The sequence below is a fragment of the Oryctolagus cuniculus genome, chromosome 9, assembly GCF_051225735.1.
Source record: "Oryctolagus cuniculus isolate XC-2025 breed Fujian yellow rabbit chromosome 9, ASM5122573v1, whole genome shotgun sequence".
Classification (NCBI taxonomy): Eukaryota; Metazoa; Chordata; class Mammalia; order Lagomorpha; family Leporidae; genus Oryctolagus; species Oryctolagus cuniculus.
The window spans coordinates 15466425-15481851 of NC_142875.1; the positions used below are offsets into that span (position 1 = coordinate 15466425).

The 15427-nt window shown below is 43.8% G+C and overlaps 1 protein-coding gene across 1 annotated transcript; it reads left to right on the plus strand.

The window, feature by feature from the left end:
• The first annotated feature begins 5373 nt into the window (after positions 1-5373).
• Positions 5374-14306, plus strand: OXGR1 (oxoglutarate receptor 1). Its single transcript, XM_008260112.5, has 2 exons — positions 5374-5447; positions 12162-14306. The coding sequence occupies exon 2, from the start codon at positions 12236-12238 to the stop codon at positions 13247-13249; it is 1014 nt and encodes a 337-aa protein (XP_008258334.3). The 5' UTR covers positions 5374-5447; positions 12162-12235; the 3' UTR covers positions 13250-14306.
• The last annotated feature ends 1121 nt before the right edge of the window (positions 14307-15427 follow it).

The window sequence follows — 15427 nt, forward strand, 5'->3', positions numbered from 1 at the left end:
AAAATTTATTCTAATTATTTTCAAGACTGACTATAGATTGTAATGGGTTGGGGACTTATGCCCACCCTTTCTGATTTAATTGGCCTGGGTGGACTCTAAGCCTTTATATATAATATTATATACATTATATATTTATATCTTATATATTTAAAATTCTGACAGCTAGTATTTTCTGGTTCTTTTGTTTTAAGATTTATTTAGTTACTTGCAAGCAGAGTTACAGTGAGAGAGAGAGAGAGAGACAGAGAGAAAGGTCTTCCTTTACCGTTAGTTCACCCTCCAATGGCTGCTGCAGCTGGCACACGGCGCTGATCTGAAGCCAGGAGCCAGGTGCTTCTCCTGGTCTCCCATGCGGGTGCAGGGCCCAAGGACTTGGGCCATCACCCACTGCACTCCCGGGCCACAGCAGAGAGCTGGCATGGAAGAGGGACAACCGGGACAGAATCTAGCACCCCGACCGGGACTAGAACCCGAGGTGCTGGTGCCACAGGTGGAGGATTAGCCTATTGAGCCGCAGCACTGGCTTCTTCTGCTCCTTTCCAAAGATTGTAAATTCCCATTTTACTCTTCAATCCATTGTACAAACTATCTTTGGTCCCTATCATGTGACTAAAATGGCTCTAGGGTCAAGAATAAATTCCCACTTGTCTGATTCAATATTTTCAGTTTAGCTTTCATTCTAGTAAGTTCCTGACAACTCTTTCCCCACACTCCTTTTTGGATGCTCTCCTGATGGGACAGGGGCCAGCAAAAACAGCTTAGTCTCAACCAGTAACTAACAACTAAGTAGCTTGGTATTAATTAAAGTCAAATGAGAAAATAGATTCATAGTTCTAGCTAATCATAGGCAATTATTATGGCCTACTCTGTTGTTATTTAAGGTGCTGTTGGCATACAAAGAAGAGAATTTGAACTTCTCTCTCCTGAGATGTCAGCAATCTTCTTGGTTAGGCAAGACTTAAGTTTATAAGACTATTGGAGTTTTTAAAATTATGAAACAGTTTAAATGAATATTATATCATGGTACAGGCTACAAATATAGTAGGTATTCAGAAGAGAAAAATGTTTTATATGCAAATATATGCGTGAAATATGTTATCAAACCCTAAGAAAATTACAAGATTTGAGTCAGCAAGGTAGGATGGGAAAGATAGTGCAGGAAGTTGGACTTGTGCCAGCGAAGGCAGAAAGCTCCATTTCTTGATGATGGATTTCTCTGTTCTCTGACTTTTTTCTACATTTTTTTTCTATATCACATTTCCTTTGGTTCAGGATTCGCTTTCTCCCTGCTTAGCCTGGTCAATGCGCTTCATATCTTAACTCTCCCTAAGCAAACTGTCAATTCCATCTTGTCTAGGTCTACTGATTGCCTGACTCATTGAAGACCCAAATGCCACCTTACATATTATGTATCTAAGGATAGACAATCTAGTCCATTTCACTCCTAAGTTTTTAAACTACCCAGAAGAGGCCCTTTTTAAAGAGGTGTCTACAGTGACACATAATTTTGAAGACATTCAGAAGTCATCCAATGATGTAGACATAGAAGCGTAGCAGGTGACTCACACTGATATGTTAATATCAAACTCCCTTTTCTAAGAAACAGAGGTTTAAGGTTCTCCAATATTTTCACAACTAAGATCTCTTTAATCTGAGGGATTGATTTATCCAACCATTGCTCTTCCTAAATAGACTCCAGAATGTATCAAAAAGAGAATTTCAATTCCACTGTAATTGAGTTAGATTCAAAATGGAAAGTCAGCTTGAAACTTTTAGTAGCCCCTTTCTAATGATTATTTTTTAAAAGATTTTATTTATTGATTTGAGAGGTAGAGTTACAGACAGTGAAAGGGAGAGACAAAGAGAACGATCTTCCTTCCATTGGTTCACTCCCCAAATGGCCACAACGGCCGGAGCTGAGAGGAGCCAGGTGCTTCTTCCTGGTCTCCCACATGATGCAGGGACCCAAGCACCTAGGCCATCTTCTACTGCTTTCCCAGGCCATAGCAGAGAGCTGGATTGGAAGAGGAGCAGTTGGGACTAGAACTAGCACCCATATGGGATGCTGGTGTGGAAGGCAGAGGATTAACTTACTGCGCCACGGTGCTGGCCCCACCCCTTCTTTTTTTGACAGATAGAGTTAGATAGTGAAATAGAGAGACAGAGAGAAAGGTCTTCCTTCCATTGGTTCACTCCCCAAAGGCCGCTACAGCCGGCGCTGCGCCTGTCCAAAGCCAGGAGCCAGGTGCTTCCTCCTGGTCTCCCACCCGACCCCTTTCTAATTATACTACATGTCTTTCTTCTCATCAATTAAATATTGTAGGAATCTGAAAGTCATCACAATAGCTGAATTTATTTCTTTGTATAGATAAAAAGTTTCACTTTATTTAATGTATCTTCACTGAGAAATCCATTATATGGCATTACAAATTTAACTAATTTTTTAAATCTTAAAACAGTACATCTCATGGGACTATCTTGGGGCCAAAATTACAGAAAAAAAGTCTGACAAGGCCATAAATGGTCACGAATGATAAGATCATCCACAGTTGAAATTCTATCTGAAAACACAATTGTCTGAAGTTTGGGTTATGACAACCAGAGGAGAGAGAGAATGAAGGGGCCCATGTTACCTCTATTTGTTCCTTTCTTACTAATAATGTGAACAGGAATGAAGCCTACTTCCAATATGCTGCTCCCTTCTTCCCCTTGCCAACCCCAGCTCCATTATTAATGCCTCTTTGGAGAATCTATTTGACTCTGCCCTCTATACAGAGCTTCACAGGAGACTTTAGGACGTCAGTGTTTCCTAATCAGAGAAGTTTTGAGTCTCTTGATCCTGGTGAAGACAAATCCCATGCCCTGGTTTGAGGGAGCAGTTATAGCATGGCAGGTGACACCTGTGCTTAAGTAGCTGTGAATTTCAGTGCTGGAATCCTGCTCAATTGGATAGTTATTTTAAAGAAGAGAGCACATTTCTGAATCTGCTCAAGAGATCATTTTAAATGGAAGTTGGATTTTACTCTCATATTAAGTCTTTGACTTGGAATTGTAAAAGGCAACCTCAAGGTCCTAAACTTGAAGTCTAATATATGGTCTAAAATAGTGTCATTATTGTGTAATGAATGAATTTAAAATTATATATGTTATATTATTCTCTTCATGCAGACTGTTTAAGATCTATATTGGTTAGTATTTTATCTTTCTGCAACACACTATTATACAAATAGGATTTCGAGTTATAGTAAGAAGTAATTTTATAGGTAAACATGAAATATAGACATTTATTTCATAAGCATCATCTTGTTGATGGAGCCAATTTAGAATAATGGCTTATAGCCTATCAGTGTCTGATAAAGCAAAGGCCCAGGTCAAGTGGCCCAGCTACCCTTGGAGTGAAATGCAAGACCAGAGGGCTCAGTGTGTGTGTTTCACTGAGGTCTCCAAGTCTCTGACATAAGGCTTGTCACTTGGGCCTCTTTAATTCTCAATGTTTTCCTTTATAAAGTGAGACCATAAGACCAGATTATTTTTAACATTAAAAAATAAGGCAAAGTACTCATATTGTAAAATTTGTTGTATTAACCATATCAAAGTGGCTAGTGCAGTGGCATTAAGTGCATCCACATTGTTGTCAACCATCGCCACCACCCATTCACGGAACTGTTTCATCTTGCAAAACTGAAACGCCAGGCCCATCAGCCAATTGCGTCCCATCCCACCTCCTCTTAGATCCTGGAAACCATTTTATTTTCTGCTTCTCTGAATTTGACACTTTTGGTGACTCATTTAAACAGAATCACAGAGTATTTGCCCTTTGGCAACTGACTTATTTAATTTAGCATAATATCCTCAAGGCTCATCCATGTTGTAGCATGAATTTCCTTCCTTGTTGAGGCTGAATAACCCTCCATTGAATGTATGGAGCACATTTTCTTTATCCATTCATCCATTGATAGGCAATTGGGTTGCTTCCACAGTTTGGCTTTTGTGAATAATGCTGCAATGAATGTGGATAGACCATATTTCTTTGAGTCCCTGCTGGCTCATGTGATAATTCTATTTTTAAGTTTAGAGGAACCATCAAATTGCTTCCTATATCATGGCAAGAATGGTTATTTTAAAATATCCCCTCATGTCAAAAATTCTAGGATCTAATATCTGTTTGTAAATAACCTTTCTAAATAATTTTCTCTTTACCTGAAAATCCTCTTGTTGATCATGGAAAAAACACTCAAGTGTTTTTCTCCAGAACACCTTTTCTCCGCACTTGGGTCATGTGCCTTTATGTCAAACTATAATCACAATTTTAATGTATTTCTTATTTTTCTATAGAACACGAGTTTAGGAAAGCATAAATTATGAATTCATATTCTTTCTTTCTTCAGTGCCTACACAGTAACCAAATAGAAAATGTCTGGTGAATGTATGGACTGACATAAAATAGGGGCAAACAGTTACAATCACTAACTGAAGAAGTAATTCAAACAGTGAAATTGAGAATGATTTCTTAACAATGCAGAATATTTCCCAGAGCAGGCTGGAACTCAGGCAATAATTACGAAAACATTGTAATTGCAATAAAATCTGATACAGGGCCATCCCAGCGGTTCATTAGAGCAGCACCGTCTCACCTGGGCTCTTGCACACCTGATGTGTTCCTGCTCATCAGCCTTCTCAGAGGGTGCACTACAGGAGGGTGTGCAAAGCTCACCAACACTGAAGAGACAGTCAATGCCTGGTGGTGGCAGGGCATAGAAGGGGCGTTCTCCGTGGATCGGATACTCTCACTGAGAAATACAAAGGAGCCAACTTTGATGCTGGGAGGGACCTTGGCGTACAGTGGTTGGGGGCCTAGGGTCTTGGATCATGCAGTTGAGTTTCCAGAAAGGGAAAAGAGACTGTCCGGGGCCGTTGCCAAGGCATGTGGAGGGAGAGCCACGCACCACAGACCTGCAGATCAGGCATGCCCTTCTCCGGCTCCTCGAAATGATTCTTCACCTGACTGTAGGTGGACGGCAGGACTGTAACTGGCCGCCGCGGAAGGACAGCCTTCAGTAAATTGTTTCCATCCAGTGTTAAACAAGAGCCCTGAACTTCCAGGGCGAGCAGGGACAACTTCCTTACTCAGACAACGAGGCCACAGTTCGCCCAGGAGCCTTCTTTTGCCAACACCCTCCAAGGTCAATTTCGCGCCTCACTCAGACGGAGGGTGTCCAGACACCCCGAAAGTGGAAGCCGCCGTCCCCAGTCCCTCGACAGCCAGCGAGGGAATATGCTGCCCGCCGGGGTGGGGATTTGCAGCAGCGTGCACCTGCTGGCTCCGCGGGCGGGGATGGGCGGGGCAGGGGCGGTGCGCGGGGCTCTGCAGGTCCGGCCGCCTTCCCAGACTCAGCCTGGCCGCGACCACCGAGAGGGGCGCACATCCGACACTCCCAGGCTGCTAGGTGAGAGGTGCGCGACCCGGGGAGCGGAGCGGGGACGCCAGGTGTCCCGGGAGCTAGGAGGGGGATAGAGACGGGGTGGGGGGCAAGTCCCGTGTCGCACAGAGCTGGACGGAGCACCTTCTCGCCCTCCTTGCAGCTTCTCTTGTTAGCAGGAGCACGCAAGCTCTTGTCAGGGGATGGGGACGCATTCGGGAAATGCCCAGGAGAGCCAGAGAGGCCTGGAAAAGTTCTGGGTTATGCATCTCATCGCACACTTTTTTCGTGACCAAGCATGTGGTCGCGGGGAGGGAGCTGCTTTGGGGACAAGCAGAGAGTTTCTGCTTCCTGAATCACAGCCCTTCTGCTTGTCTCAAAAGTCACCCTGAACCACAGGTGAGCAAGGCCCAGCTACAGCCCACACTCCCACCTACAGCCCACACTCCCACCTCCATTCCCCCAACAAGCCAACCAAGTTCTCTGTTAAATAGTGTTCTCTTTTGTCTTGTCTCGTTTCGTTGTTAAGGACTGTGTGTGCAATTTCTGTGTCTATACATTACTTTTTTTTTTTTTTTTTGACAGGCAGAGTTAGACAGTGAGAGAGAGACACAGAGAGAAAGGTCTTCCTTTTGCTGTTGGTTCACCCCCCAAATGGCCACTACGGCCAGTGCTGCACTGATCAGAAGCCAGGAGCCAGGTGCTTCCTCCTGGTCTCCCATGGGTTGCAGGGCCCAAGCACTTGGGCCATTCTCCACTGCACTCCCGGGCCACAGCAGAGAGCTGGACTGGAGGAGGAGCAACCAGGACAGAATCCAACGCCCCAACTGGGACTAGAACCCAGGGTGCCGGCACCGCAGGCGGAGGATTAGCCTATTGAGCCACGGTGCCAGCCCATATATTCCTTTTTCCAAGGATAGCTTCCAAAGATCTAATAGCTAAAATCACAGCTTTGGGCTCCATCGAGTCTTAATCATTTTGAGGACGTCTGGTTTGCAGATTTCCTCTTTGAAAGTGGGACTTCAGAGCAGAGCAACTTGAGGCACCTAGAAGGGTTGGGGAGGATTCCTTCAGGGTGCAAGGAGGATGCCATTTACCCCTGGCACAGATTTTCTGAGTTAAGAATTGGTCAGTTTTCCACCACTAGGCAATCAACTTGGTATGCAAACACATAGGCTAGGGAACTGGAATGAATCTTTGTGAATGAAAAGTCCACTCCAGTTTCTTCTTGGCAACCAAAATCCCAGCTGATGGGGAGAGAACATGAGATGCAGGGCTCCATGTCTGCACCTCCCAAGCCTGTTGGTAGCAGGGAAAATGCGGAGAGAATCAGCTGTGAACTCAACGTGGTAGCACCACCAGAAAAAAAAAAAAAAAAAAAAAAAAAAAAACCCAGAGTGTGAGAGGGGGTCTGGGAGAAGTGGGAGATGTTGGATAAAGAATTTACTGCAAAACTATTAGATGCCCAAGAAAAATTCCACTGCTTCATAAATCTCCCTTGTTTCTACCAAGTGAGGGGCGGGGAATAAATTCCATCTGTGATTATGACTTCCCCACACAATCTTGGAATCCCAATCCATGAGGTTCCTGGGTGTGCAGGCATCGGGACAGTATGTTCCAAAGTTGCTGAGAAAAAAACAGAGGCTAAAATAAGATTTTCTTTATAGAGGTTTTTGCATACCTTTCTTTGGGGCTTAGTTTTATTCATGGGCATCTCATTTAGTTCATGCATATATAGTTGCTATTGTTGAAGCTTGATGCAGCATTATTTCCAGGTTTTAAAGAGCTGTTAAATTCAGGTGGGCTGCCACCTCTTCACATTTAGGAACCACTGTCATGGCAGAAGATGGGGAATACACCCAGGGCTGGGCCACATTATTCTTCAATGTCCTTTGAGTTTAAATGAGTTGTTTGTAGGGCATCTGATCTTCTGGGTTATGGCAGGAATTTCACAAGCTTCTGGGACCAGGGAGGAAAGAAACAGCCTTGCCCAGACCGGTTCTTGTGTGCTGTTCACAACATCACATGTGTTTTGTAAACTCGAATCATACTTTATAGAAGACGGCCTAAATTTCTTATTCAATCCTTTCCCCTTTACAGCTGCTTGGTTGGTCTTTGTGAAATCCCAAGTTGATCTACTGTTTTTCCAAATAGTAAGGTGGTTGGTATTACCTTCAGTCTGTCATTTCCTGATATGATTATTGTTTAAAATGCTCCATAACATGGCCAGGGATTTATCTGGCAGTGACAGGAATAGTAATTTTACTCCTTCCCTTAAAAGTTATTAAAGAACCAAGCTCTTTAAAAAAACAACAATACTCGCTCCTTCACTAATCTTTCAGCACAAAGTAAGCTTGCCTGATGACACTGATTATTCTTTAATGTATTCAGCAAATATTTCCTGAGTATCTTCTGCTTTGGCCCCTGGGATTAGGAGGTGACTTGTGCTTCTGCTCTCAAGGAATTGACAGACAAGCAGCTGGGACTTGAATTCCCTCCTCTTCTCTTCCCCTCACTTCTCTGTTGAACCAAATTCTGATTAGAATAAAATATTCTGGAGCCTTTGCTTGGTGAGTTGCTAAAACAATATTTATATCTTTGCTCCAGAAACAACATGAACAAGTTAGTGGCCTCTTGAATTCTAAGAACTGACTTTGGGGAGAGCCACTGCAAGGACTCACAGAAGGTCACCTTTTTTTCCCCAGGTTTAAATTCCTGCCTACACTTCCTACAGGTACCCATTTAAGACACCCAACTAAGGAGAAAACTGCCCATTGTGGTCTCCTGGCTTCGGAGCATTGTTGTTTGCCAAGAGTCCCTGACTCTCGCCCTTGGGCAGTGTAGGCGATGGTTCTGTGAATAGAACTTTTGGAATAGAGTAATGAACTTGACAAGGAGAGAAGTATTCACTATTGATCATAAAGCAGGCTGTGAGACCAGACTCTCCCCTTGACTATCCTAAGAGCTGTCCATGTCCTTGGGCTGTTCTTTCCTAAATTCATGCCTAACAAAAATGCATTCTGACCTGCTCCTGGCTAAGTAAGAGCTGGATAAGTATATTCAAGGTCAATCAACAGAGAGAGATTTCCTTTAGTTTCAGATTTATAAGTTGGGTCAGTCTTTTTTTTTTAATATTTATTTGTTTAGTTGAAAGTCACAGTTAGAAAGAGACAGACAGAAAGATCTTCCATCCATTGGTTCACTCCCCTGATGACTGCAAAGGCCAGGTCAAAGCCAGGAGCCAGGAACTTCATCCAGGTCTCCCACTTGGGAGGTAGGGACCCAAGTACTTGAACCATTTTCCACTGCTTTTCCCCCGTCATTAGCAGGGAGCTGGATCAGAAGCAGAGTGCCTGGGACAGGAACCAATGTCCATAAGGGATGCCAGCATTGCAGGTGATGGTTTTACCAGCTATGCCACAGCACCAGTCCCACGGTCAGTCTTAAATATAGCTCTACACTACTCTGAGAAAAATGCTTGATGGTGTAGATTTCATATCAGATAATATGAATATGGACCACAGACACTGAATGAGCATCTACCGTGACATAAGCAGCCTTGTAAAACTCTGTGCTTATGTTATTTAAATCATTCACTTTTCTCTCAACCCAGAGAACCTATATTCTAATTATGGACATTTTAGCCACGAATCACACAATTACAGTGCTGGATTTGTGGAGCTCTTCTGGGTCAGGTCTAACTCATCTCTTTTATTGTAAAGGACTTAAGACTTCTTTCTTGCCTGCTTGTTGTGAGCAGCAGCCCAGTCCTGCCATGCGACTGCCCCTGCATACCCCGGGTTACCACTAACCGGCAGTGGGACCTCAGATGCATCCCTGCCTTCTTTGTATCCCCAGTCTTATGATGTGTAAAATGGGGGTGACCACAGAACTGCTTCACCAGTTGGGAGAGTTGTATATTTCTGTAGGTGATACATGTGTGCAGGAGACACTGTTGTGTTCATTACTGACTACTTTTTTTTTTTTTTTTTGACAGGCAGAGTGGACAGTGAGAGAGAGAGACAGAGAGAAAGGTCTTCCTTTGCCGTTGGTTCACTCTCCAATGGCCGCCGCGGCCGGCGCACCGCGCTGATCCGATGGCAGGAGCCAGGTGCTTCTCCTAGTCTCCCATGGGGTGCAGGGCCCAAGTACTCGGGCCATCCTCCACTGCACTCCCTGGCCACAGCAGAGAGCTGGCCTGGAAGAGGGGCAACCGGGACAGAATCTGGCGCCCCGACCGGGACTAGAACCCGGTGTGCCAGTGCTGCAAGGTGGAGGATTAGCCTAGTGAGCCGCGGCGCCGGCTTTCATTACTGACTATTTTTCATACCTTCCCCTCCCCAGTGCTCCCTAGCATGGCAGCTATGCTGAGCTACATAGAACTAGAACTCCCAAATTCTACCAGGTCCTGGTGCCTTTGCACAGGCTATGGTTGATGCCTTGAATCTATTCTGTTCTTTCTCAGCTAGAGGAGGCTTCCCTTTCACTGAGTCAGCATATGTGTGCCCTCCTCAGAAACCTTCCTTCAGTGCCCACTCTTATTCTTCAGGTGGCTGTGCCCTTCTTTCTTCGTGACCTCAGTAGTCTTGAAGGATTTATCTAGACAATTTATCTGCTCGTGGAGAGCGACCTAACATTTACTGAGCAGGAATTAAGTGCCTGGTACTGTGCCACTGTTTTGCTATTAGGGGTGGTAGGGAGAGGGATGTTGGAGGCTCTGTGAGATCCGGTTATATTTTGCTGAAATAAGTTTTCCTGTCCATCTCCCCCGTGGATTATGGTGGTGGTTTATGCATCTCTCTGTGTGTTATTCATTTTGTATTTCTATGAGCTGGCACAGTGCATAATTAATACGTAGTGGGTGTTCCACACATGTGTAAATGAATGCATTTTACCGATTGCTATTTTCAGCCAAATATGAAACAAATAACTCCTCTTTTAAATAATCATCGTGCTTTTCCCATTGCAGAAATTCACAGTTACAGCTTTAGAAGACACTGATAAGTGAGCGGGAAAATGTGAAGATCACATTCCTTCCAGCCCTAGAGAGCTTAAAATGACATTCATAGGGATATACAACCATAAATGCTAACCTGAGACTTGGGATCAGCCAAGCCTTCATTGCTGCTGCATTTTACTGCAAATCTTCCAAACACCTTTACCCTCAAACACATACACACCCCTCTATGAACAAGTTAAGTTAGCTATTAATTAGAGCTTTGGACAGGCATTTGTTGAAACTATTACGATGCCACTGTGAATGCCCACATCCCATGCTTGGGTTCAAGTCCCAGCCCCTCTGCTATCCAGCCTCCAGCTAATGTGCACCCTTGGAGACAACGTGACATCTCAAGTACTTGGGTCCCTGTCACCCACAACGAAGACCTAGATTGAGTGCTGGGCTCCTGGTTTCAGCCTGGCCCAGCCCTGGCAGTTCCAGACATTTGGGAAATGAACCAGAAGATGGAAGAACTCTCTTCATCTGTCTCACTGTCTTCCAAGTAAAGTGAAGATAAATAAATAAAAATTTAAAAAGGAAGAGCTGAAATTTGAAATTTAAGTTACCATACATATGAAGATGCTTCAGAAAGTTTGGGGAAAACACAATTAAAAGTCCTTTACTAGGCCGGTGCCATGGCTCACTTGGCTAATCCTCCACCTGCGGCACCGACACCTGGGTTCTAGTCCCGGTTGGGGTGCCAGGTACTAGTCCCGGTTGCTCCTCTTCCGGTACAGCTCTCTGCTGTGGCCTGGGAGAGCAGCGGAAGATGGCCCAAGTGCTTGGGCCTTGCACCCGCATAGGAGACCGGGAGGAAGTACCCGGCTCCTGGCTTCGGATTGGAGCAGCACGCTGGCTGTAGCAGCCATTAGGGGAGTGAACCAATGGAAGGAAGACCTTTCTCTCTGTGTCTCTCTCTCACTGTCTAACTCTGCCTGGCAAAAAATTAAAAAATAAAAAAAAATTTTAAAGTCCTTTACTTTAGTGCAAAAAATTGAAACCCACGTATAGTTTTTTTTTTAAATAATATATACTTTTATGAATTTCTTACGCCTTCTCCTCCAAGGTTGCAATGCCTGGAATCTACATTTAAAAGCCTCAAACTATTCAGTCTTTTGAGGTCTTCACTTTCTCCATTCCCTCAGTTATTCAGGGTAATCCTGTGAAAATCAACCAAGTATTGATTGAGAAACAATGCAGAGAGGTAAGGTAGCAGGAGAGTGGCTTCTAAGTCAGACAAGCGTTCAGTCTGGATTCCAGCTAAGCCCCTAGATACATCGCCAGCGACAGGTGGCAGGACGCCTCTCAGTCCTAGTCTCTTCTGTAAGATAAAGATGATAAGAAACATTTTCCAGCACTCTGTGAGGTTTAGAGGTGACACAATTGCGGTGTACATCCTGCTTGAAGAATGGTTGCCTTCTTGCTTTTACATCTCTCCTGGTGGTACCCTAAGTCCTACCCATCAGCAGTCTTGCCAAATTGCTTCCCACAGATACATATGACTCCCCCCCCCAATTTTCCATTTTAATTCTTATAATAATTTAACTATTGCATTAATATTAGATGCTTGAGTTACTTGCCTCACAGTTATTTTCTTAGAAATTCAATCTCTCTCCACAGGGTCTCTTTCAAGATTAAAGAAAAAGAAGTGGGAAATTTAGTATATGAGAGCAATTTTCATTTAAAAGTCGATCATTGTCTTCATTGCCCTGTCATTAATATTTTCTGCTTTTCTTTATCAGCACAATACTTCTCATCCCATTTGTGTTGCTGAACAGAACGGCCTTGTTTTCTTGCAAGATGAAAGGAGGCAACCATGAATGAGCCACTAGACGAGTTAGCAAATGCTTCTGATTTCCCCAATTATGCAGCTGCTTTTGGAAATTGCTCTGATGAAAAAATCCCACTCAAGATGCAGTACCTCCCTGTTATTTACAGCATCATCTTCCTCGTGGGCTTTCCCGGGAACGCGGTAGCAATTTCCACATACGTCTTCAAGATGCGGCCCTGGAAAAGCAGCACCGTCATCATGCTGAACTTGGCCTGCACAGACCTCCTGTATCTAACCAGCCTCCCTTTCCTGATCCACTACTACGCCAGCGGTGAGAACTGGATCTTTGGAGATTTCATGTGCAAGTTCATTCGCTTCAGCTTCCACTTCAACCTGTACAGCGGCATCCTCTTCCTCACCTGTTTCAGCATCTTCCGCTATGTGGTGATCATTCACCCCATGAGCTGCTTCTCCATTCACAACACTCGATGGGCAGTGGCTGCCTGTGCTGTGGTGTGGATCATATCCCTGGTAGCTGTCATGCCCATGACCTTCCTGATCACATCCACCACCAGGACCAATAGATCCGCCTGTCTTGACCTCACCAGTTCAGATGACCTGACCACTATCAAGTGGTACAATCTGATTTTGACTGCAACCACTTTCTGTCTCCCCTTGGTGATCGTGACGCTTTGCTATGCAACCATTATCTACACCCTGACCCAAGGGCCGCAGACTCAGAGTTCCCTTAAGCAGAAAGCCCGAAGGCTAACCATTCTGCTGCTTCTTGTGTTTTATATATGTTTTTTACCCTTCCACATCTTGAGAGTCGTTAGGATCGAATCCCGCCTGCTTTCCATCAGCTGCTCTGTTGAGAATCACATCCATGGAGCCTACATTGTTTCTAGACCCCTGGCCGCCCTGAACACCTTTGGCAACCTATTACTTTATGTGGTGGTCAGTGACAACTTTCAGCAGGCCGTCTGCTCAATAGTGAGATGCAAAGCAAGTGAGGAACTTGAGCAAGCAAGGAAAGTCAGTTCCTCAAACAACCCTTGAAATGCTTCCTTTATCCAACCCCAAATAAAAGCCTGCTAGTACTTTACCTATACCTGCTAAGTCATCCCGAATATCTCCCTCAATGGAACTCCCAGTAAATATTGAGTATTCAGGTAATTATACGCCAAAGCCATGGAAAAGCTACTAGGTCTCTGTGATTGTCCTTTGAAATCTTCCCTCTGGTAGATATAAGGTGAGATGCACGCATGTCAGCATGGTATCCAGACACAGAATTACAACTATTGGAACGCAGGGGCAGGCAGCTCAGAGAGCATCTATCCCCACCAATTTGTCCTACATAAATGGAAATGGAAATGAAAATTTATCACTTGCCCTGGGTCTCTCAGTAAATTAATGCCAAGATAGGAGAAAACCAACCTTTTCATTTATATCTTCATGCACCTTCATACCCTGGAGCCTATCTGTGTTGAAATCCTGGAGTATTCAAAGCATTACTTGTATTTTTCTCAATATATATTTTTTATTACTCATATCCTTACGATGTTTCCTTCAAATTTTGTTTTGTGATAACTAAACTGGATTTCCCCCCAACTGTGCTTTAGTCAGTTCTGTAAATTAAAGCAAGCCAGGAAGATGCACTTGCAATAATAAAAGGATGTCAACGCAAAGAGCTGACGTTTTTATCTGCCAGATATGTGGGCTATTCTGACTTCATTGTTGTAGATAACTTTCAAAGTTGCCATTGAGTTTGTAAAAATTACCATGTTGTTTTAGTAATTATCAGTATATCCTTGGAAAGAAGGGAGGGGGCACTTTTAGGGCCCAGAAGTACTTTGAAATATTGTGTATGTATTGAGTGTTGGGGTCAAATCCAACATTATTTTGAGTGTTGTTTTACAATTCTACAGGACATACTAATTCCCTCTAGATATCTTACTCTTTTGTGATTATAATGAAAATACGTCTGTTGACACAGCTAAAGCTAATCTTGAATTGTGTTTATCCTTTGTTGTCAGTAAATGTAAATATTTAAGAAAATGCCTGGTATGAATACTTAAAACCTCGGTAAAAGCATTGATATGATTAATAAACTTGTTTAAAGGTACTAAACAAGCTGATCATGTTCTTCTGTGAAATTGCAGCTTTACGGTTATTCTGTTTACATGAAACTTGTTTTCTACATGGATAGGAAACAAAAACAAGTTTAAGAATCAGGGAGAATAAGGCGGGGGTAGACACTTTCAGCAGAGGACAGGTCACCGTGGGGATTCTTCATGGTGGAGAGATTCTTCTAGGATAGTGCATCTGACTCAGACCTAAGTGAGATGTTCATCAGAAGTCTCCACAGGGCATGCAAGAAGGGGAGCAGGAAAGCTGCTGGCTATGCACATGGACTTTCTTGGATGGTGGTACCATCTCCAAACCACTTTCAGAGTCATCTTCTCCTGGACTTTTCTGTGGTGAATGGGATGAGCTACTTCCTGAGAGAACACCAACTTGCCCACCCCTGCTGGCTGCTCTGTAACTCCGCCCTTTCCTCTCACCAATGCCCTGCTCAGGCCCTGGGCCATCTCTAAGTTCAACCATATTGGCTTCCTACAACTGCAGTTAGCATTCCAGCTTGGGACATACACCCCTTTTCTTTTGCTCTCTGTCCATTTCTTTTTAATGCAAAGATTTCTGTCACCAGAGGAAAACCACCCTGACTTCTTTCATGTTCATCTCAGCTTGTCTCTCTTGTAGCTTCTTTTGCCCTTTTCCATCTTCCTGCCAATGTAGAGACGGGAATTCTTCCACTGTATCTATGGTCTTTATTGTGCTCTCTTAGGGACCTTGCTCCAATATCTAATCCCACTTTCTCAAATTTTTAACATTTTTATTACCCTGGATAATTGACCTTAGCTTGGGAGCATGCATAATTTTCCATTATCCTCAAAATATCTTTCCTTGATTCAGCTGTTCTGTCATTTTGTCATCTGACTTGCTTCTTGCAGTTATAGGTTGGGAAAGGCTGACATTCTGCCCTCCAGGATTCTGCCAGTTGAACATAATCATAAAGATTCAAGCTAAATTGAATTCAAAGGGTCAATTTTATTTTCCAAAGTAAAGAGTTCTTGGCTAATTGTGCTAGAGGTTGCAGTTTTGAACTTAGGCCAAAATGGGAATTGATGACACTTCCTAGACTAGAATGGGACCCGTATGACCTTGTCCCGTACA